Source organism: Somniosus microcephalus, unplaced genomic scaffold (genome assembly GCF_052327205.1).
Source record: "Somniosus microcephalus isolate GS21.2 unplaced genomic scaffold, FLI_Smic_1.0 scaffold403, whole genome shotgun sequence".
Taxonomy (NCBI): domain Eukaryota; kingdom Metazoa; phylum Chordata; class Chondrichthyes; order Squaliformes; family Somniosidae; genus Somniosus; species Somniosus microcephalus.
Genome location: NW_028225590.1, coordinates 37 through 16,831, shown reverse-complemented (window position 1 = coordinate 16,831; position 16,795 = coordinate 37). Strand labels below are relative to the sequence as shown.

At 44.7% G+C, this 16,795-nt stretch overlaps 1 protein-coding gene across 1 annotated transcript; it reads left to right on the top strand.

The window, feature by feature from the left end:
• Window positions 1-1,871: 1,871 nt before the first annotated feature.
• Window positions 1,872-16,363, top strand: LOC147081775 (uncharacterized). The gene is made up of 8 exons (XM_085980683.1): window positions 1,872-1,936; window positions 2,813-3,017; window positions 5,194-5,333; window positions 7,916-7,949; window positions 9,388-9,518; window positions 11,039-11,185; window positions 12,106-13,367; window positions 15,076-16,363. Exons 3-8 carry the CDS (start codon window positions 5,250-5,252, stop codon window positions 15,092-15,094), a joined length of 1,677 nt encoding a protein of 558 aa, XP_085836809.1. The 5' UTR covers window positions 1,872-1,936; window positions 2,813-3,017; window positions 5,194-5,249; the 3' UTR covers window positions 15,095-16,363.
• Window positions 16,364-16,795: the final 432 nt, after the last annotated feature.

The following is a 16,795-nucleotide window of genomic DNA, read 5'->3' as shown; positions in this document are numbered from 1 at the left end:
AGCTTGTGATTTCAAATAAAGCTGTTGGACTATAACCTGGTGTTGTGTGACTTCTTACATTTGTCCACCCCAGTCCAACTCTGGCATCTCCACACCGTAGAGGAAGGGATAGAAGCCACTGGCAGGGTGCCCATGAAATGGACTGCTTTGATCCGGATGACGTTGATCATCTTCTGTGTTGAGACTGTACCTATCCAGGCACGTGTACCATCACACCCCTGACATAAGCCAGGACATTGTGACACTGACTGCATTATCCCTTCTCGTTCTGCAGCCTTTATCCAGCTCCAACGCCTCTCTCCATTGTGTGCTTAGTTTCTTTATCAATCCAATCACAGCCAGAAAATCTCTAGCCATGGCTTTCTCCCCCCCCCCCCCCCCCGCCACAATCGCCTCAAATTTCCCCCCCCCCCCCCCAAGCGCCTCAAATTCCCCCCCCCCCCCCCCCCCCAAGCATCAATCCTTGACTTTTCCTCATCTGGATGCTGACCCTTGCTGACATCAGCCAAAGGCAAGGGGTTAGTTTACACGCTTCTGCCAATGACATCCAACTTTACTCCCTCGACCCTTGCACTGCCTTGATGCTGTCTGACTGCTTGTCCAGGCTTCGATGAGTTGTAACTGCCTCCAGCTAAACATTGGGAAGACCAAAGCTATCGGCTGTGGAACCTGCCACAAATTCTGTAACCTTGCCCACTAACTCCGTCCCCTCGCTGGCCTCTAAATCAGCCTGCGCGAGTTTGGTGGCTTGTTTGACCCTGAGCTAAGCTTTGCACCTCATATCCTCTCCATCTCAACGATCGTTTACTTCTACCTCTAACATGGGCTGCCTCAATCCCTACCTCACTCCCGCTACTACTAAACCCCTCATTCATGCTGGTCATGTCCAGATTTGATTGATTACTCCAATGCTCTCCTGTCAACCTTCCCAACGTCCATAACTCTGCTACCCATATCCTATCCCACACAAAGTCATGTCTGCCCATCACAGCTGCACACCTGTCCTTGCTGACCAACACTGACTTAATTATTCATGTAATTTCAAGTTATCAATGCAGTCCTCAAAAGGATTAACTTTCTTAACCACCATCTCTGCAGACTCCAGCGTCCACTGTCTCAAAATTAAAATTCTTATCCATGCCTGCAACTCTTTAAACTTATCCAGCTGTAGAACCGCACCCCATGTTCTCCATTGCTCTGACCGTGGCCTCTTGGGCATCTTCCCTTTTCTTGGTGTCAGCCAGTGGCTCAATGGGTAACACTCTGAGTCAGAAGGTTGTGGGTTCAAGTCCCACTCCAGAGACTTGAGCACAAAAATCTAGGCTGACACGCCAGCGCAGTGCTGCACTGTCGGAGGTGCCGTCTTTCAGATGAAACGTTAAACCGAGGCCCCGTCTGCTCTCTCAGGTGGGCGTAAACGATCTCATTGGCACTATTTCAAAGAAGAGCAGGGGGGAGTTATCCCTCAATCAACATCTAAAAAGAGATTATCTGGTCATTATCCCATTGCTGTCTGTGGGAGCTTGCTGTGCGCAAATTGGCTGCTGCGTTTCCCACATTACAACAGTGACTACACTCCAACTGAAGTACTTAATTGGCTGTAAAGCGCTTTGGGAGGGCCGCTGGTGGTGAAAGGGGCTAAATAAATGCCAGTCTTTCTTCACCCACCATCACCAACCTCTGCTCCTTACAACCCACCGGGCACTGAGCAGCATCACCAGGCCTGTTTGGGGGCCCACAGCTCACTTTCTCTTTCTCTCTAATTAAAGAGGCCGGGACCTACCTCGCCGAGCCTCCGCGGGATTTACTCAGCCGGAGGGCCGCTGTCCCTTTAATGAGAGCGGGGCGGGCTGGGCTGCGCGCGCAGGCCGGGTCAGGTGACCCTGAAGGCGGGAGCCTTGATCGGGAGCGAAAGGCCGCTCAGCCCCGGCCTCCGGTAAGTGGGGCCGACAGCCCGCCGCCTACTGCCGTTCGCTCACCCACCGCCCGCCATTACAACAGCCCGGCGGGTCAGAGAATTGGGCCGAGACAATAAAAAAATAAACGAATGCTGTGTCTGTGTGTCAGCCCTGGCTCAGTGGGCGGCACCCTTCGCCTCTCAGCCAGCAGGTCGTGGGTTCAAGCCCCACTCCAGGGACTTGAGCACATAAAGCCAGGCTGACAATCCAGTGCAGTGCTGAGGGAGTGCGGCACTGTCGGAGGTGCCGCCTTTCGGATGAGACGTTAAACCGAGGCCCTGTCTGCGTGCTCAGGTGGACGTAAAAGATCCCACGGCACTATTTCAAAGAAGAGCAGGGGGAGTTCTCCCTGGTGTCCGGGTTAATATTTATCCCTCAATCAACATCACCAAAACAGATTATCTGGTCATTATCACATTACTGTTTGTGGGAGTTTGCTGTGTGCAAATTGGCTGCCGCGTTTCCCACATTACAACAATGACTCCAATTCAACGAGTACTTAATTGGCTGTAAAGCGCTTTGCGACGTCCGGTGGTCGTGAAAGGCGTTGTATAAATGCAAGTCTTTTCTCTCCACACACATACATATTTAAAAAAAAATAAGCTCAACCTTTATTTTGAAAACTGTGTTTGCCATTTGCTGCAGTGCAATGTTTTAAAATGTCAAATGTTCTCTCAACCTTGGTGTTGAGCCAGTGTCTCATTAAAGGCGCAGTGCCTTCATTTAAAAAAAAAGTATGACCATTATTTTGAGGGGGAGGAATGGCCCCTTTGCCATTGTTACATTAACAGTGTATATCAAGACCGTTTATATTTGTTATGTGCTTGTAAACAGTTTTTAAAACGTTTTGACAGCTTTCGACGGTGCTACTTTAAGAGGATTGAGCGACCACTGTTTTCGGGATACAGCAGATACGGAAGAGCTGAACGATGTCAGCGTACTGCTGACACATGGTATTATCATGCTGCTCTCATCTTCCAGAACCAAGTGATTACTGATCACTTGCCGATTATAGTGACACTCCTAGTTAAAAGCAGCAAAATGTACATCATACTCCAGGTAAGTTCATTTTGTGTATGTGTTATTGTTCTGAGACAGTAGCTAGCTTGGCTGGTGGCTTAACTCCACCGATGCTGCCTGGCCTGCTGAGTTTTTCCAGCATTTTCTGTTATTTTGGCTGGTGGCTAATTGGGTAAATGAATTACGTAGTTTTTTAAAAATTTGTTCATGGGACCTGGGCGTTGCTGGCAAGGCCAGCATTTATTGCCCATCCCTGGCACTAAGCCAGTCAATATGGCCCAGATTATACCTCTAATCTCAGCTAACTTAGTCAATCTCAGTTGGAGATTGATGGGATGCTGCAGTTGGTTTTGGTGCCCCTGAACCGGGCAGGGGCAAAATCAGCCAGGGTTTCAACTATCCTAATGCCCTTGCTATAAGTCATACAGTACAGAAGGAGGCCATTCGGCCCATAATGGCTGTGCCGGCTCGTTGAAAGAGCTATTCAATTAGTCCCACTCCCCTGATCTTTCCCCATATAGCCCTGCAAATTTCCCCCCCCTTTCAAGTATTTATACAATTCCCTTTTGAAAGTTATTATTGAACCTGCTTCCACCGCCCTTTTAGGCAGTGCATTCCAGATCACAACAACTCACAGCGTAAGAAACATTCTCCACATCTCCCCACCACCCCCGGTTCTCTCGCCAATTATCTTAAATCTGGTTACCCTCCCGCCAGTGGTAAGTTTCTCCCAATCTACTCTTATCAAAACCCCTTCTTCATTTTGAACATTTCTATTAAATCTCCCCTTAACCTTCGCTGCTCCAAGGAGCACAACCCCAGCTTCTCCAGTCTCTCCACGTAACTGAAGTCCCTCATCCCTGGTACCGTTCTGGTAAATCTTCTCTGCATCCTCTCCAAGGCTTAGCTGTCAAACTCTCCATAGTCCGAATTGCCTGCCTCCACTCACTGTCAGCTGAAGAATGACTGACTCTAGTGTGAAATCATAACTAAACGTCCACTGCTACCATCAGGAGAAGAAGGGCTGAGCCAGATTGACATTGGTAACCTCAGTTTGTGCACCGAGACCAAAGCATATATAGAAATACTTTTCACTCTAAATTATTAGAATTTTGCAAATAAAATATTTATGCAAATGTTTGCAGCTTTCTAAGAGGGGAATATTGTTTACCCTGTTCATGGCCAGTGATTATTTTTACCCATTTCAGTGGCACTGTGAAAGTGGAAATAACTACTAAAATAGTTTTACTGTTTTAGTTCATTTGTATGTTCTGCTATTTTCTTCTCTTCAAAACCCCTGCCCTTCCCCTGATTGCCAGCATCACAAGCACACACTCAGCCATGGAGAGAATTGGACGTGCCCAGGAGTCACTCTTAATACAATTTTTTTTAATGTAATTTTTTTTCCCCAACTCATTTCAATTTTTCTTTTCTAAAGACACTGACTCAAGCTGGGGGTAGGAATTGACAGACACCTGCAGTTTGCTGGCACTTTGCCCAGTGGTTAGTCTTCATCCATTAGACTGATTGTTGGCAAGCTTTTCAGTTATGGGGCAATCATAAGCACGTCGATTGGAGACACCATTCGAATTTGATTTCTTCTTTAAATAAAAACAAAACAAGGCCTTTTTGAGGGAACCTGATGGGAAGCGAGTGTCTGATGGGAAGGGGAAGAGGAAAACTGGTTGATTTGGGAGGGGTGGTGGGTGTGGTTCTGGCCTTTGGGCACCCATCCTTCGGAAGTGAGTAGATGGTGGGTAATTGGGGGGGAGGTGAGTGATGGTGGAGGGGAGAATAAGGGGCTGAATGTGTCATTCATGGGTGATCAACTAATTTATCAGATATTTGGAGTGGGTTGGGACACATGCACACAGTTTCCAACGCAAGACAGCGAGCAGGAGTGAGAATTCTTGCTTTTTAAAAAATCATTCTTAAGGTTGGTGAGTCCAAGTGTAGAGCCAGTACTGCCACCCTAGCTGAGATTGCTTAACTCCACAAAGCCTTGTGATGTATATGGATTAGCAGCACACTGCACAGTGCAGATACCCACTCATTCATTGGGGCACTGAGATGACTGCGAGTTGTGTATATAATTAAAAAAAGACTTTTTTTTACCAACTTCTGATAAATTGCAATTTCTCACGTCTGAACTACCCAAAAGTCTTGCATAAAATCATAATGATTTTAGATGGGGTTCTTTTCTCCTCTCCTGTAGAGACACATTAACTGATTGAAAGATTGAGAGAAACCAGTGCAGACAGCTGTTGGGAAATGGACCGATACAATGAGTTAAAACTTCTGCTGAAGAAGTGGGAGACTTCGTTCTTTCAGGAGCACAAGCGGAAGCCAAATAAGGTAAGTGCTGAGCACAAAGTGTCAACGGTTCGAAAACCCACCAGAAACGCTGTCTGATCAAGCTAGCAGCTCCTAAAGTCACTGGCTCCACAGCTTCCAGTAGGCATTAGTCCTAGGGAGGCGACCAACAAAAATAAACTGACCTATGAAGGAGCCCTTAGCTTGTGGGGACGTTCAATATTTTAAGAGAGAATTTGCATTGACATTCACATCCTCAGGATATCCCGCAGTGCTTCACAACCAATGAAGTACTTTTTTTAAAAGTATATTCACTGTTGTTCTGTGGCCACAGCAAGAGCCCGTAAACAGTATGTGAAAAGAATGAGCAGTTAATCTGTGGGGCTTTTCACAGTACATGTTTATTGAGCAGCTGTATTTATGCGGTGGCATAGTGGTTAGCACTGTTGCCTCACAGCGCCAGGGACCTGGGTTCAAATCCGGCCTCGGGGTGACTGTCTGTGTGGAGTTTGCACATTCTCCCCGTGTTTGCGTGGGTTTCCTCCGGGTGCTCCGGTTTCCTCCCACAGTCCAAAGATGTGCGGGTTAGGTTGATTGGCCATGATAAAAATTGGCCCTTAGTGTTAGGGGGATTAAATATGTGGGGTTACGGGGATAGGGCTTGGGTGGGATGGCTGTCGGTGTAGGGACCGGGTGTTAGGGTTTGGATGATCAGCCATGATCTCGTTGAATGGCGGAGCAGGCTCGAAGGGCCGAATGGCCTACTCCTGCTCCTAGTTTCTATGTTTCTATGTTTACTGTTTTGAAACCTGTAAATGGCTGGCCACCTAATCAATTTATGAGACACGTACAGTTTTTTTTATGTCCTCTTGTTCTGGAATATCTTCCAAGGAATTTGGAGCAATATCTTGGATTGGATTGCTCGATGACAACAGTCAATCTCAGGCCCTCAGGGGATATGAGGCAAATCATAGAATCTCTCTGGTACCAGAGTCACATAAGAAATAAGTGACAGTGTTTCAAGAATTGGTTTAATATTGAGGGTTAACACGGGAGACGTAACTTAATAGGCGAAAGTTGCTTAATTTAAATTACTCTAATACAATTTTTTTAAGTGCACAAATAACTTTTGGGTAGAAGATCATTGGTCCATCTAGCTAACCCTTTTATCCCACCTATCAGATTCCGTACTGTGATTCCAAAACTAATAGTCTTTTATTCTATTTACTAACAGGAACTCATCCAGTCCTCTTTTAAAACCTGCCATAGTTTCTGATCCTACCCCAGCTGGTTTTCCATATTTCCATCACGCTCATAATGAAAAAGTGTTGCCTGACTTTCTTATCTTTTGAAACCCTTACCACTAAACATATTCCCCATGTCCTTCAATTCTGTACTCAACATAAACTTCCTGGATCTAATTCATCTGTACCACTAAAAACTTTAAAGGTCTTTTATCAAATACTCCTCCCCATTATTCTCCTCTTTTGAAGAAAGTGACGTTCTAGGGTAAACAATCTTTCCTCATAACCCGGCCTTCTTAAGTTCAAGAGCCAGACTTGTCGCCCTCCTTGGACTCCCTTGAATAATTCTCTGTCACCTGTAATATGGAGATCAAAACTGAGCACAATACTCCACATGCAATCTCACCAAGGCCAGATACAACCGAGTCCTGACGAAGGGTCATCGACCTGAAACATTGACTCTATTTCTCTCTCCACGGATGTTGCCTGGCCTGCTGAGTTTTTCCAGCATTTTCTGTTGTTATTTCAAAAATTACTCCTTTGACTTCTAAGTTACACCTTTAGCTGTGCATCTCCTCTACCCTTTTGGACTGCCCATGAGCACTGAACTGACTCTTTTAGTGACCTGTTCATTAAAATCCCCATATTGTTTCTGTTCTGATCCCTCAAGCACATTACAATTTAATGTGTATTCCACATTTTTGTTTCTTTTACCTAAACATAAGTTTTTACACTTATCTGCATCACTGGTCACTGCATCCAATTTGGTGTCATCTGCAAACTTGCAGATCATGCACAATACAGGAAACTTTGTGATATCCGGGACCGGCGTGTTGCCGATCTATCAAAACTGCCGAACATACAAAGTTAATGTTGAAGCATACGGAGGTTTTCATCTCCGTATCTGACAACAAACACTGTTGCTTAGCAACAGCTTCTAAAGAGTCGGCTGCAGCTGCAAGCGTCTCTAGCTGAAGCTGTTGCTATAGCTACAGACCTTGCAGTGCCTGACTGGGATAAAAAAGAACAAGAACTAAAAAAACTTATAGAAAACGGCTCCTGATTTTTGCCGTTAGATCGAGTATTCCGGACATACAACCTCCGGATAAACCAAAGTTTCCTGTATTTTCAAACTTTGCCAGTATGCGTATGGTTGTCGGTACTTGTTTCTGTGGAGGGAAAGCAATATGTGACAGCACAGAATGGCAGGTCCAGCTAATGCGGTGTATTGCCATGGCTTCAGGTAATCACAGGTTATAAAGTATGATTCCAAAGTATAGTCTTTTTATTTTGTGGAGGGATGTGTGTGAAGAGGGTGCTATTGTACATGCTTGTGTCTATACAGAAAATTTACTGTTCCCCAATTTTCCCCTCGTTCAGGTGGATGTGGCTGGTGCTTCGGAGGAGACACAAAGTAAGTAATGAATGAAAGGCTTTTTCAGAACATGTGTTTCCTTAATTCAGAGGTTATTGTTGGGGGTGGGCGGGAATGAACGGAATCTCCTTTTTTTATCTACAACATCTGGGGGAACAGGGACGAATGCATGCGGCACAGTTCCAGAGGAAAAAGTCATCCTTGATATTTCTCCTTGCAGCCTTTTCTGATTTCTTCTGTTTCTCCTATGTCATTCTGATCTCTTGGTTTTTGTCACTGAAAGCAAGACTCCTCATTAATGTATTGTGTTACTTCATATACAATAACTACAAGCAGATGCCTCAGGCTGCTTTATAGGCAGTTATATTGGTCCAGGGAGGGGAAGGAAGAGGGTCAGGAAAATTGAAGAGATATTAAAGAAGGGAGGGAAGTGGTAAGGCCAAGAGGCAGTTCCAGAGAGCAGGTTAAATTGTCTTAAAGAGCCACTGATGGTGAAGCGGAGGGACGGGGGAATGAACAGTAGACCTGGTATTGGAGGACTGGATGGTGCTCACAGGGACATGGGGCTAGAACAAGGTGTCTTGTGTTTGGCTTATCTGTCCCTTTTAATAATGGTGGTGTGTATGCAAGGAGGGTTTAAACATCCAGTCTGTTTTTTCCAACCACATGCTGGGTCAGCGACTGGAGCCGTTGGTGCAGTGATATGTTTCAGAGGGAAGCTTCGTAGCGACAGGATTCGAGTACAGGAGCAAGGATGTCTTGCTGCAGTTGTACAGGGCCTCGGTGAGATCACACCTTGAGTATTGTGTGCAGTTTTGGTCGCCTTATCTGAGGAAGGATGTTCTCGCCATGGAGGGAGTGCAGCGAAGATTCACCAGGCTGATACCTGGGATGGCAGGAATGACGTATGAGGAGAGATTGGGCTTGTACTCGCTGGAGTTTAGAAGAATGAGAGGGGATCTCATCGAAACTTATAAAATTCTAACAGGACTAGACAGACTAGATGCTGGAAGGATGTTCCCGATGATCGGGGAGTCCAGAACCAGGGGTCACAGTCTAAGGATAAGGGGTAAGCCATTTAGGACAGAGATGAGGAGGAATTTCTGCACTCGGAGAGTGGTGAACCTGTGGAACACTCTGCCACAGAGGGCGGTGGAGGCCAGTTCATTAAATATATTCAAGAAGGAGTTGGATATATTTCTTAAGGCTAAAGGGATCAAGGGATATGGAGAGAAGACAGGAACTGGGTACTGAATTTGGATGATCAGCCATGATCTCATTGAATGGCGGAGCAGGCTCGAGGGGCCGAATGGCCTACTCCTGCTCCTATCTTCTATGAAGGATATGCAATCTGCTCAGTCTGGTGTGGATTGAACTAGTTTGTATTGTAATGTGTGGTAAATTAATTCTATAGTAATTGTGTGATAGATTAAATACATCGGGCCATACTGATAATTAGTATTTTCTGAATTCACAGAATTGTACAGAGAGTACAGAGCTATCAAGAAAACTAGGGAGGGACATGCTACAGAGAATGATCAAAGTACGCATTCAGATTCTACAAGGAGACCCTCACTGGACACTAGCCAAGATGAGGATAAAGAGAAGGTAGGTCTAGTTTTCTAGACAGATTCGATGGGCCGAATAGCCTCCTTCTGTGCTGTACTGTTCCATGATTGTATGACTTATACACTGGGTATTACAGTAATTACAAACTGGAAATGTTCTGATCTGTAACTAGTTGGCAAATAGAACCTGACATAGGAACAGGAGGAGCCCATTCATCTCCTTGAGCCTGCTCCGCCATTCAATGAGACCATGGCTGATCTGTGCTCTAACTCCATATACCCACCTTTGCCCCATATCCCTTAATACCTTTGGTTAACAAAAAGCTATCAATCTCCGATTTAAAATTAACAATTGCTCTAGCATCAATTGCCGTTTGCAGAAGAGAGTTCCAAACCCCTACCATCCTTTATGTGTAGAAGTGTTTCCTAATTTCACTCCTGAAAGGTCTGGCTCTAATTTTTAGACTATGCCCCCTAGACCTAAAGTCCCCAACCAGCGGAAATAATTTCTATCTACACTATTTGTTCCCCTTAACATCCTGAAAACTTCGATCAGATCACCCCTTAACCTTATAAATTCTAGGGAATACAACCCTAATTTGGCCCCAACACAGATCCCTGTGACACCACTAGTCACATCCTGCCAATTAGAGTACCTGCCCATTATCCCTACTCTCTGTCTCCTGCCGCTCAGCCAATTTCCTAACCAGGTCAATAATTTGCCCTCGATTCCATGGGCTTCTACCTTAGACAACAGTCCCTTATGTGGGACTTTATCAAATGCCTTCTGGACGTCCATATAAATAACATCCATAGACGTTCCCCTGTCCACTGCTTTAGGCACCTCTTCAAAAAAATGGAATCAGGTTTGTCAGACAAGACCTACCTTTCACAACCTTGCCAGCGACACTCACATCCCATAAATGAATATTTAAAAAAAAATCGATGCTGGCTCTCTCTGATCAACTGAAGATTTTCGAGGTGTTCAGTCACCCTATCCTTAATTATAGACTCTAGCAATTTCCCCACAGCAGATGTTAGGCTAACTGGCCTACAATTCCCTGGTTTCCCTCTCTCCCCATTCTTAAAAAGCAGAGTGACATGCGCAATTTTCCAACCTAAAGGGACGGTTCCTGAATCTAGAGAACTTTGGAAGATTATAGTTAGGGCATCTGCAATGTGCTCACCTACATCCTTTAAAACCCTGGGATGGAAACCATCTGGTCCTGGGGATTTGTCACTCTTTAGTGTCATTATTTTCTTCATTACTGTTATTTTGCCTGTGTTAATTTTGGGGAGTCCCTGTCCCTGATTCAATATTAGTTTCCGTGGGATGTCCGGCATGCTATCCTCCTCTTCGACTGTAAATACTGACGCAAAGTAATTATTCAACATGTCCGCCATTTCCCCATCGTCATTGAGAGTATTACCGCTTTCAGTTTTCAATTCCAGTTGGTACGTATTTTTCCAATCACCTATTGGTCATCTTTTGGGACAGGCGAGAGCTGAGGCGGGAATCTGGTTTGGAAAAAAATATAATCAGCTGATTTCTGTTTCCAGACTCCTGAATGTGACATTTGGGGATCCCATCTAAATCGTCGGAACAGAATCGTTCAGGAGCTCACGTCAAAGGAGCACAGTACCCTCAAAGCATCGGCCCAGTACTATGGAATGAAATTGAAGGAGAAACTTGGAGCATCAGGAAAGGCAAGTGTTTTTTCCTTTTCTTCTTCTCCCCCTCTCTTTCTCTGTTTCCGCCCCCCCCCCCCCCCCAACTTGACAGTGCTGACTTCTTCCTGAGATGTGATTTCATGGGTACCAGTCTCCCGCCCTGACCTCACCTCTGTGGGCATTATGTAACCCTTGATGGTAAATGTTGGGAGTTTGCTGCAGCTAAGCCCGGACCCGGCCTTGTTTAATGTCCAAGCTTGCACACTTCTATTGTGGGTTCCTGGACAACTATTGAGGGCACCTCATCATCCCACCTGACCAAGCAGGTTTCCTACTTTGCAGTCACAGCTGTTCTGTGGCTGTCTGTCTCTGTAGAACGTGTTGGTGACTTGCCCAGTGTATGTGTGTGTTTTTATTCCTCCATGGATGCTGTGTTTAACCTGGTATCATGGCTGAGATCAGGACTTCTGTATAAAGAATTAAAGAGCTTTGAAAAAATATCTTTACACAGAGGGTGGTTGGAATGTGGAATTCTCTGTCACAAACCGTTGTTGAAGTAGAGTCGATGAATTCTTTAAATATTCATCGGCGAATTCAAGGGAATTAAATAGTTGCTTGAAAAAGAGGAACATGAAGGGGGATAGGGAAGGAGCAAGAGAGTGGGATTAGACTGGGTGAATCGTGCCGAGAAAAACACCAGCACAGATTTGCTGAGCCATTTGGCCTGTTTCTGTCTTGTGCATTCTATGACTTGTGGAAGTGAAACCATGTTCTCCTGCTCTGCTGGGCACAGGAGCTGCAACATCAGTGAATTCTTTTTAATAATACTTCACAGACTTAGCAGCTTGGTTGTTGAATGTTTTGAACTTATAACAGCTGTACAAGTAAAAGACTAAAGCAAACAGCTGGTATGTTTTACAAATTCAACTTAAAAAAAATATGTTCTTTTTTGAAAGGAAAGGCCAATTTCCCTCCGTAAATCGTTGACTCCAAGAAGGCCACAGATGTCTAAAGAGATCAAGGACAGTGAAATCAACCAAGTTGTTGGGACAAAACCAGACACCCCCAAACCTTCACAAAATCTGCAGACTGCAACCAAAGAGTCTCATGATGGGCCTGACCAACTGGAATTACTGCACCCTACTCCATCAAAAATCCTCCTCGCTCCGGCACGGACTCCTCGATCTGTAAATAAATTACAACAACTGCAGCAGAATGTGGCAAGAAGGATGTCTTTGATTGACCCTGGCTGGTTAGACAGATGCCAGGGGAGAATACAACCAGGTGCAGAGTTGCCCATTTCAGGCAGCTGCTCACTACTAGCCAATGGGACAAATAGTGGGGCGTGTGATCATAGGAAGCCTTCACCTAAAGGGAAGCCTCTGTCTTTCAGTGACTCTACATCAGAAGCCAATGACAGGCCTCTAAGCTTAAATGACACGACACAGGTGGCCCGTGAGAAGCTTCTGCACCAAAGTGATGTTTTTCCTACAGTCAATAGAAGGTCCTGTCCAGTGAGTAACACTTGTACTTCAGCTGATGATGCTTCGTCATTATTGGGCAATGTCCCTTCAAAAGCTAATTGTGATGAGATTTTGCTTTCTGCTATTCCTGATATAACCAATCCTGGAAAGCCAGCAGAATCGGAGAATGATTATTTCCAGGACGCTCATACTTGCCGAACAAAGCTTGGTACAGGGAAAATACAAAATGTAATACAAAGTAGGCTGGAGTGCCAATTAAACACCGATTCAGTGACCACGGAAGAGAGAAGTTCCTGTTTGCGAGATCCTTCACGGGCGACTTGTGACGAAGTGAAACCAGACTTGGGCGCAGAGTTGAATAGGTTAAAGACTGGCTGCGAGAACTTTGCTGAAATGCTGAATCCTGGAAAAGGACAGCGAGATATAAAAACAAGCAGCAAAAAGAGACCGAGAGAGCCAAGAGCGGGCGTTAAAGAGAGTGCTGAAGCTTGTGAAGGCCTCGAAGGCAAGACCAAGAAACGTCGAAAGACGACCAAATCTTCAGACACTTCTTCAGCTCAGAAACCAAAGAAGGAGCGAACACTCAAAGCTGGCTCCAAATCTAGGGGAGATGAAAGCAGTCCCGCTGTGAATGAAGACAAGAATCCAAAAACTGAGATGCCGAGGGAGAATCTATATGGAGATGTGGAAGAAGGGAGCCTCAATTCAGAGGCGAGAAAGAGTAGTGCAGTAAGGTATGTACAGGTACGATAGCAAAATACTGCAGATGCTGGAAATCCGAAATAACAACAGGAAATGCTGGAAAAACTCCGCAGGCCAGGCAACATCCATGGAGAGAGAAACAGAGTCAAGACAAAGGGTTTCGACCTGAAATGTTGACTCTATTTCTCTCTCCACGGATGTTGCCTGGCCTGCTGAGTTTTTCCAGCATTTTCTGTTGTTATTAAGGTATGTACAGACACTGGCCCAACCGGGTCAGATGGCAGATATATGAGAGAGGTATATCCAACTTTGCTTTTTCTTTTTTTAAAAAGCTTAATTGAACAGAACAAAATCTTACATTGGTTCTAGTTTTATCATCTCTGTTACTCAGCCAAGCGCTGGGATGGAGCTGCTTGTCCTGCTCGGGTTGGGGGAGAAATGGCACTGTATACGGGAGGGTGGAGGATGGTCTTTGAATGTGTATTTCAGTCCTTCACGGCTATCTCTCGAATGCTTGCTTTGGACTAACCTGAAGTTAATGCACCTAAGACCACCTGGGCTTATTGAATTGGACTTCCCCCATTGCTATGTTTCCCTTTCGCTGACTTCAAACCCGATTCCTCTTCCATTGGCACTCTGGCATCAACCACTAGAGGGTGCATGGGTTAACTTGCTTTCTCAATGTTAACATCCTCGAATCAGAACAGATTTCTGTATACAATCACTATATTTCCCAAAGACATCATGTGGGAAATCACATTGGCAAGCCCATTATTTCACAGCACATTATGCTTATATAACCATGTGCTGTGTCATTACACTGCAGTGCCCTCCAACATTATCTCTTTTGTAAATGCAATTAAGATTTCATGTAATATTTGGGACACTCATTGTAGCAAAGATCTTGTTCGGGTAGGCTTATTACCCAAGTAAATGTGGCTTAGCTATGTAAAATAATTGCAAGATTATAATCTAATTAAGAGTTTTGGGTGCTTTTTATAAGGAATAATGGAAGTGGTTTCAGGGCTGTTATTTGAAGTTTGTGTTCCTAAGATTGCCTGGATTGGCCTTTGAGGGAGTGCAGTGTAGGTTTACCAGAATGATACCCTGACTTCAAGTTACGAGGAGAGATTAAACAAATTCGGCTGTATTCCTTATAAATTAGACAGTTATGGGGTGATCTGATCAAAGTGTTCAAGATATTAAGGGGAACAGATAGGGTAGATAGAGAGAAACTCTTTCCGCTGGTTGGGGATTCTAGGACTAGGGGGCAGAGTCTAAAAATTAGAGTCAGACCTTTCAGGAGTGAAATGAGGAAACACTTCTACACACAAAGGGTGGAAGAAGTTTGTCACTCTCTTCCGCAAACGGCAATTGGTGCTAGATCAATTGTTAATTTTAAATCGGAGATCGATAGCTTTTTGTTAACCTAAGGTATTAAGGGATATGGGCCACAGGCGGGTATATGGAGTTAGATTGCAGATCAGCCATGATCTCATTGAATGGCGGAGCAGGCTCGAGGGGCTGAATGGCCTCCTCCTGTTCCTATGTGCTTATGGATTCAAGTTACCCATCATTGGAGATTTTTGCTTTTAAAATAAAGCTTAACCTAAACACAGGAAATTAATTAGTTATATTATTTTTTTAAACTTCTTTGACCCTTTTAAATGTATAACCCAAACATATTTTAAAAGTTTATTTTTTATTTAAAGTTTTTTTTTAAATAAAATTGTCCTTCAGATTAAAACAAAGGATTTGAATCCAGGAGGTCTGAATAGTGCTATCTTTGGATCTGACTTATCGAGCACTGAAGAGGCAATCTGTAGAGGGGAGGTGCAGACAGGCAGGCGAGTAGGGAACATCAAGAAGCATTAAACCATTGTGTTATGTTTTCTAAAGAATGCGCATGACTGTCTGTCTTAGAAACAGTGCAGCAAAGAGCGGGACTGAAGCCAGTAGTAACACAATCCATCTTGCTTTTATTTGAAAAGCACAGTTCAGCTCCATGTCGGTGGTTGTATAGAGGGTCCTGAGCATCTGGAGCACTCTTTCATAAATATAACAGCGAGTTACATTTCAAGTAGAAATCTGGAACTCTCTCACCCAAAAGGTTGTGGATGCTGAGACAATTGGAGCTTTCAAGGCTGAGGTCGACAGATTTTTGTTGGTTAAATTCTGGCCTCTTGCGCATCCCCCGTTTTCATCACTCCACCATTGGCGGCCGTGCCATCAACTGTCTAGGCCCTAAGCCCTGGAATAGTGCGGCTCATGTACACGAATGCTGAGCAGGTGGGAGAAAGGGAAAAAGTTAGGGTGGGGGGAAGAAAAGAAAAGGATTCTTTTGGATGATTCTTTTAAGACAGATAAAGGCGAAGTGATTTGGAGAGGTAGTTCCAGGGTTTAGTAGCTGAATGCAGCCATGGATGATAGAGCAGAGAACAGAGAGTAAGCCAGTGTTGGAGGAGCCTGTATGGGCATATGGTTTGAGCAGATCAGTAAGGCAGAAAGTGGAAAGGCCAAGATTGAATTAAAAGTGAGGTAATAATCCTGATAGCCATGCACCACTGGCACCCACTGAATTGATAAGACTGGGGGTGGTGGGAGTTCAGGCGAGAACACAGGCAGCAGCTTTCTGAACGAGTTGCCGTTTGTGGAGGTGGGGAGGGCATGAGGAATCGAACCTCGATTAGGAGGCTTCAGCCCTGGGAGAGGAGATCCGGGGAAGAGGCGGGTAATGTTACTGAAGTGAAAGATAGTAGCCTTGATACTGGAGTGACAGCTCAGCTCGGGGTCGAGAGGTGCACCAAGGTTCCACACTTCTGAATATAACCTGTGGCGGCAGCTGTGGGACCCAAAGAGGATGGATTCACCTCAGTCGACTTTAAGCTGGAATAAATTTCAGCTCAGCTACTTCTTAATGTCTGTTGGGAACCCTTTGTTCTGGATCATGTCTCTGAGGGGTAGCTGATAAATAAATACACCAGGATCAGACATTAACTGCTCCACTTGCATTGGATCCACAGCAGTCTATTTGTAAATAATCATGAACAACCTCTACAGATAGTGGTATTTGACACCAGAGCAGACCATAGTGTCTTGCCGATGACCAACACTACGTACTGCAAATAATCATAGACATTACAACACAGAAGGTGATCATTTCATCTGTTGCGCCTGTTCAATTGGAGCTTTCTATCCTAATCCCGCTTTCCTGCCTTTTCCCTTTATCCTTTTTATATTTTCTTATTTTCAATGTTTATCCAATTCTGTTCAAATGATTTTATAGTCTCTACTTTTAATAGTGGTAAAAGTATCATGTTGTAATAAAAAAGCAAAATACTGCAGATGCTGGAAATCTGAAATAAAAACAGAAAATGCTGGAAATACTCAGCAGGTCAGGCAGCATCTGTGGAGAGAGATTAACGTTTCAGGTCGATGACCCTTCGTCAGAACTGGGAAA